At 38.6% G+C, this 7,756-nt stretch overlaps 1 protein-coding gene across 1 annotated transcript; it reads right to left on the reverse strand.

Moving 5' to 3' along the window:
• Positions 1–1,219: 1,219 nt before the first annotated feature.
• On the reverse strand, positions 1,220–2,915 carry LOC122069060 (S-adenosylmethionine decarboxylase proenzyme-like). Its single transcript, XM_042633011.1, is given in 2 exon segments — positions 1,220–1,703; positions 1,706–2,915. Coding segments are annotated over 2 exon segments (1,203 nt in total). The 5' UTR covers positions 2,729–2,915; the 3' UTR covers positions 1,220–1,523.
• Positions 2,916–7,756: the final 4,841 nt, after the last annotated feature.

The following is a 7,756-nucleotide window of genomic DNA, read 5'->3' on the forward strand; positions in this document are numbered from 1 at the left end:
ATCAATGCACCCTTATTGGAACACATTTTGATTTCACCCATTCTCACATTAGAACCAGTAAAACCAAGCTAAAACCGGTTGAAACGAATAATTGGCACCCCTAGTTCCAACATATGAGTTTCATATTTCCCCTAGAACCACCCGTGGATTCCACATGTCAAATTTCAGAATATTAGGTAGTTGGAGAATGAGGCATACAAACCTGCCACACGCTTCCATCGCCTCCTTCCCGATAGGGGGTCCGCTCCCGATTTGAGTTGGATCATGTCATGTACAGTAGTATCCTGACCTTATGCGTAGCGCAACTATGACGCCCGTGAAGAGAAGTGCACCACAAGACTCTACTCCTTACTCCCACACTTGCGCATGGAACAACATGAGCTAGGTTGGATTCGATTTGATGACACTACTAAAGAGAAAAGAGGACGGTGTTATTGACACCAGAAAAAAAAAAAAAAAAAAAGGGAAGGTGTTTTTCGATCAACTACTATATTAGAATGTAGCCAACAAGTGATCGCTCGGAAGGGTTTCGCTATCGCAGACAAAAATTGGAGGTAGTAACAAAAACATTCATTGATATAAAAAAAGAAACAAAAACAAAAAAACAAAAACAAAAAAACAAAAACAAAAAAACAAAAACAAAAACAAAAACAAAAAAAAAAACAAAAACAAAAACGAAAAACAAAAAACAAAAAACAAAAAAACAAAAAAACAAAAAACAAAAAACAAAAAAACAAAGAAAAACAAAAAAACAAGAAAACAAAAACAAAAACAAAAAAAAAAGATTCGTCAAATAGTGAGGCGGGGTTTTGTTCCGTTTCCGTGATCAGGAGCATCTGACCGTTTCAGATCTGAATCAGTCAAACCTTGGTTCCCCAACTCATCAATCCCCATCGCAATCTCCTCTTGCAGCCTGTGGCCAGCCTGGAACTAAGGGGTTCCGTTCCTTATCCAGCATTCCAGACTCCAGTTAACCAATCGTAACATACACTTTCCAAGAAACTCTAGACATAAAGCCAAAACGGCAAAACATGAGCTGGCTCTCACCATTCATACCAGCCACCTATCAACACCTCGTGACTCTCTCTCTCTCCTCCTTTTTACCAACCATATGAACCACAGAACAATTCAACAAACAGTTTAAAAAGGCAAGGTTTCAAAGTAATAGCTACAGCTAGGAAGGTTCCCACGTATCTTCAAAGGCATAGCATCAAAACCAGAGAAGAAAACCCCAAAGTTGTATTAAACTTCATGAAATGCTTTCTCATACATAGAAGAGACAAATTACTAAATGAAGAAAATCAAGAACAACTGTGAGCCCTTCTGCTATGCAGAAGCTTTCCTTATTCATTACTTCCATAACAGACACAGAAGAAACAGAGTGGCTCATAGACACCACGAAAATACGAAAAAGACACTAACCACCACGAAAATACGAAAAAATACCAATGACAAGAAACAGTAATAAAGAAACTACCACTATATGGACCACATTAGAACCCATCTGGCTGGCTGGACCCAAACTAAACCACAGAAACATAGGTGAAAGCCGGTGCAGGTGCACCAAAGCTTTTACTTTTACTCTTCCTCTTATTCTTCTTCTTCTTCTTCTTCTTCTTCTCCACCATATCAACAATTTCTTCTCCATCCTCAGCCATCATGTCATCCCAGCAATGCAGAATCGACTTAGGGGAGGACACTGCGAACACACGTTCTCGCTTTCGGTGAAGCAACGGTATACTATGCACCCACCACCGGGGAGATCTTGCTTCGCCACGTTCTCGCACTTGTATCCTTCCAAGACTTCATCCTGGCCCCACGTGGTGGGCCCACTACCATAGCAAGTCACAGCAACAGAGAACTGAGCAGGGCGGAAGCACCTCAGCACGCGCTTGATTAGCGGTTCAAACTCGACCGAACTGGAGTCGAACCCCATGGTCTCATAGCTGGCGTAGCTGAACCCGTCTTCAGGTGTGACGTGTATTGTCGAGAAAGCACAACCGTCGATTGCATTCATCGAGTAACCGCACGGATCGAATTCAAAGTCGCAGATCTCATGAGAAGGCATTATATCGGCGATTCCGGCGAGTTTGGTCATTTGCTTGGCCGAATCTCCCTCTGATTTCTTGTAAAACAAGGCGGCTCGGTCCCGGTCCAACCCGGTCATGCACATTTCCAAATTGGCCACAGCCGTGCGATCAGTAGGTTGCGAGTTACCAGAGGCCACGTAGATGTGCCAGTTCTGATTCGGAATCGCCGGATCGCCCATGATGTAAGCCCTTCCACCGGATGCTAAATTACCGAAATAGCCATTAAGGACCGCCACTTCTTCAGAGAAGTTGCGATGTGGGGAAGGCTGAGCATTAGGAAATATGAAGCTCCCACGAGAGTACTTAACAGAGAAAACAGAGAGCGAGAGCGAACTCGCGAGTTTCAGAATCGGAGGAATCGCTAGAAGCAGCTTTGTTGTTCCGCAGGTCTTGAGTATTATCTTTAGAGGGTAAACGAAGAGGCTCGACTCGGAGAGAACGTAAGAATCAAACTCCGAGTTACTGAGCTGATCCACAATGGTGCAGCGTGCGGCATCGAGGATAGAGTCGATTTGAGACCGAGTCAGGGCTCGGAGGCCGCGACCTTGTGGGTCAACAAATATGGGAGCTTCAGAGAAGGTAATTTCGAGGCGTTTTTCGTATCCTTCGAATCCGATTGGTGAAGGAGGAGCGGCCATCGAATTGACTTTGAATGTAACTTAAAATGTTCTTCAATTTGCAGTTGCAGATGAGGAGAAAAGGAAAACAGAGATGGTTTCGAGGTTGTTGGAGAACAGCTAGCCAGAGAGAGTTGTTGCGCTTATTCGAAGAAATCAAAAAGGGAATTACTAAATTATCCTACTCTACCGACGGTTGCACCCCAGAGGTAGTCAGGATGGCTTCCTCACGCACTGCAAGAAGAGAGAAGATAACACGTTAATTAGTTTGAATTGCAGAGAAGAAAATTAAAACAGAAAGCAGAGGATTGGGTTTTTGTGTGTCTGATCTTACGTTGGAGTATGCAGCAGATCTGAACTTCTCAATTCCACCGTTTGGTCGAACGTCTTCAATGCTGTAGCCAAGGGGAGCTTCATATTGTAAGGAACTACTACTAGATTTCTTCTGGCCACCTTTGGACTCCATTACAACATCCACGCTTCCTGAAACAATGAACAAAGAACAGATATTGAAAAAAGGTCCATTAGTTTTTGGGCAGGAATATCGATTCAAAAGGTAATGATAATGAAAAACAAAAACCCTTGGGAGAATATCTATGAGGCAATCCATATTAATAAACCCAATTATGGATCAATCTCGTATAAGAATAAGGCGATCCATGGTACTAAAGCCATAGAAATTCTCTTCGATTAATTAACCCAATTATGCAGCAGCACAAAATCGATTAAGGCAAGGAAGAATAAAGAAGAAGACATGGGATAACAAAGAACATAGAATCCGAATCCGAACGCCCCAAAATCAATCAACGCAAGGAAAGAAAAAAAATAAAACATATAATCATGACATAACAAAGAACGCAGAATCCGAACGGCTCAAAATCAGTTAACACAAGGAAAGAGAAAAAAAAGAAGCAGAAAACGTATAATCATGAGATGAAAAAGAACGCAGAATCCGAACGGCGCAAAATCAATCAACGAAAGGAGGAAAAAGAAGAAAACTTATAACCATTAAATAAAGATAAAGACAAGAAAATATGCAGCGGAAGGATTCCGCATAGAACAAAAATGAAATTCTACGCTTCAAAAAGAACACGAATCTACAAAGTAAAAAATCGATTGAAACCAGAACTTACGTTACAAATCAATGGAAACAGTGAATGGCGAAGACGATGTTGAGAAAATCCAAGTATATCCTCCCTTATGTAGCAACCTGATTGCTTTCCGTCGAGTAATCGAAGAAGAATCAACAAAACAGAGGGTTACAGAAGCAAGAGACGAAAGAGATATATAGAGAACCTAGAGCAAGAATAGAGTAGGTTGTTATGAGAAGGAAGAACGAAGGGAAGAGAGTATTTATAGGTTGAAAGCGAGAACAAAGGGCGTGAGATTGAGAGATAAAAGGAACGCTCACGATTATAATGGCTCTTCGGGATTTGATAAAAAAATAAATAAATAACGGATGAAGATTCGGGTAAATTAGAGTGAGACGAGTCCACGCGGCGGCGTCATCTCAAGCCTTCTCACGTCTGGCGTGTGTGTGTGGGTGTGCATGTGTGGGACGGAGGGAGAGAGAGAACCGTGAACCCTATATTAAAGCCTTTCCAATCAAGATTTAATGGAATTGCTCTGGTTTACCAAAAATAGGGTCCCTTTAATTCATTATTACCTTTCCAGTCCAAAAGTCGATTCCATTGGGCAGACAAAGCTGATCTCATTTATCACCTTGAAACCATAATCCTAACCCTAACCTTAACCTGAGTACCTGAAGGAAATAACAACCATGGGTTAACTTTAATCCCCTAGACCAGATTCGCTTTTTTATTTGAGGATCCATGGTTTTTCAAGTTTTTTAAAATAAAAATTGATTTTTTGGTATTTGATAAACCTGTTTCTCGAAATGTTTTTTGTAGACATAATGTCATTAAAAAACCTAATAGTATTATCGGATGCCTACAAATAAAAGAGTATTTGGTTGCCTTTTTTTTTAAGTTTAAATAGTTAAGAGATTTATCAGACACAATAACCTTTTTTTTTTCTCTCAAATTTGTTTCTAAAAACGATGAAACAAGTCCAACTTGTTCCGTCAAAATCATTTCTAGAATTGTAAATAGGCATAAATTTTGATTCATGTTTCTAGAAACGGGTAAAACAGAACAACTTTATCAAACACTTTTTATGTTGTTTCTCCGTTTCTGGGAACAAGAAAACATAAAAATAAAACATTGTCAAACATTGCCTTAGAAATTGGTCTTGTTTTGGTATGCCGGTTTCTGGGCTTTTGGACCATTCTGGTTTATCATTGGTTTGTTCTAGTGCTAATTCTATAAAACTAATCATAGATTTGAAAGTTTAACATTGATTGTGGCATTGTGCAATTCTTTTTGAGATAATTGAAATTTATGCAAGTTGAGATTTGATTTTTTTTTTTTAATGAACCAATTTGTGTTGGAGATGTGTCATTTTAAATCCATATATTGTATGGATATATTTTAATTTGTATGATTTAATAATGAGCATTAATAGTTCTTATGTTTTAATTTAAAATTATTCACGATAGTGATGGAACAAGACACCGGTGTATATCGTTGTTGCACTATGTGTGCCTAAGAAGAGAGACTCTATTGCACAAGTGTGAGTGTACATACAATGTGTACATTGAGTGTTGGCTCAACGAGGGCATTAAGGTGATAGAATGTTGGCTCAGCTCATTGTTGGGTGAGGTTTATTGATAAATCCGACTTGCTCACCTGCTCCAAATAGAGTGTTGAATCATGTTGTCCCAGGCGAAGGCCTGAACCATTTAATAAAACCCAAGGGGGTAGCGCAGTTGGAGAGCAACGGACTTGGTACGAGTCGTAAACTTGGACATCCTAAGTTCGACTCCCACTGGGCACACCTTAGGCCACTCACACGGGGGTATTTAGTGCTCTTCACTTCTTTCAATGATAGTTAAATGGTTCGCATTCAACCCCGATATGACCCGATCCATGCGGTTTTGGGGTTTATATGGGCCCGCAAGACTAATTAGGATGAAGGCCTGGATACCCGTCGTTAGCAAAAAAAATGTATGTTGAACCGGATCATATGAGAATTTCACATGTGTATTATTATTAGTTGAATTTGAACAAAAATCTTGTCTATTGTACAATCAATCCCTTTTGATGAGGGATCCTTATTTGTTCGGTCAATGAGTTTTGATGCAATTAGGCTATGAAAAATACTATAGACTGGATTATGATAGTACACACATGCCCTATAGTCGATAGTCCCTAGGATCTTACCCTTTTCCTTTTAGTCCAACCCATATATATAGCACTTTTATTATTGATCATAGACCCTTTTTATTATTTTTCATAGACCCACCATCTCACATCAAGATAAGGGAAATGTTGAGGGAAAAAAAATTCTTTTCTCCATGTTCAGATTGAGAATCCTACTGCAATAAAATCATATATTTACTATAAAGAATATGAATAAATATATGATTTTCTGTGAAATATTGTGATTAGTTCAATTTGGAAACCATATTAATACACTTTCTAAAAAGGGTTTTTGAAAAGAAAATTAGCTGACAATTGAAACTAAGAGAACTCTCCAAATCGTTGGGCTCCTCCTATTCCAAAAAGAATGATCACCTCTCGCTCTCCCTCTTACTTTATCTGTGGTAAGGACCAACAGTAAAGGACATGATTTTTTGTGAAATATCCAGTAAATCTATTGCATATCGTAGCTCAAAATTGATATTTCTAATTATTTTTTCAATTAATTGATTTTTCTTGTTATGAGATGGGCCAAGAGACTCAAGACTGATATCATTTCAATATTGGTTTGGATCAACATGAAGTGGATCATAATGAATAGAGTTATCCCTATTATTTAAAAAAAAAATCAGTTTTTATTATGATTTTATTCTTGAACCCGTTCATGTATATTAAAATCGAAAAAATTAGAATCAAAGATCGATCAAGACGGATACCATTTCATTCTAGCCAATATTGAATGATCCACTATGCTCCAATTAGAGTATTTGAACCATGCTTGCGTGAAAAAGGCTTATGGTAATTTCTAATCCCTTTTTTTGTGCGGTAGTGATTTTTGAATAAGTACGGCCAAATCATTAGAACCTATCAGTGAGTTATTCAAATAGTTAGGGTGAATTAGGGATTGTGTGGATAGGTACATGGTCTCAGGTCCGATTCCTCATCTGTGCATCTATAATTTAAGTGAAAATCATAATAATAAATTACTGTACTAATCTCCTCAAGATTATTCGAGGTGCACTTAAAGTGGCCTCTAACACCTTGGTAAACAAAACAAAAAAACAAAAAAACCAAACCATTAGTTATACAGCGGAAGAGCCGCATAGCCATCGGCACTTTCATTAGAAAATGTCACGAGGGTGGTTTTGTCATTTTGATAAATAGTTACGTAAAGCAAGCAGGTCCCGAATATGAGGATGGGCAACAAATTGCCAAAAGAGTGTCTTTCGGTTAAGGTTATTTCCGTAATTTAGGTAAAGCCCAAACCTTTTGCTTCTTTCTTTTGCATGCCGTTCAAGTTTGGAATTGGATTCGTCTTTTTTTGACCGCTCATCTTCTTCAGTCCTTATACCCTGGCTTTGGAGTTAGGATTTTGGAATTTTTTATTATTATTTTTCTTGGTGTCCTTTCCTTCACATTAATTGCCTGCCAAGAGTTCAACCTCACTTGGAATTCATGCCGTCGTTAGGTAACGTAGGTTCCAATTATTTTCAATTGTAAGTATCAAAATACCCCTATGGTTGTAATCTTATTAAATGAATTGAGGAGGGTAATTTCGTTATTGCAGTTGAAACTTTTTTTTTTTTTCTTGGGAATTACAATTTTTTCTTCCGGGTTCACGGTCCAAAGGTTTGGAGAAGGGATAAAAATTTTCAAAGATGGACGACTGGGATGGATAGATGGAGTGATTGGGAAAGAGACACAAGTCACATTTTGTCTTTTTCTTGTTTAGGGTTTTTGTGGGGAGGGTTTAACCTATTTTTATATATAAATATAGGAAAAAAAAAAA

Source organism: Macadamia integrifolia, chromosome 2, assembly GCF_013358625.1.
Source record: "Macadamia integrifolia cultivar HAES 741 chromosome 2, SCU_Mint_v3, whole genome shotgun sequence".
Taxonomy (NCBI): domain Eukaryota; kingdom Viridiplantae; phylum Streptophyta; class Magnoliopsida; order Proteales; family Proteaceae; genus Macadamia; species Macadamia integrifolia.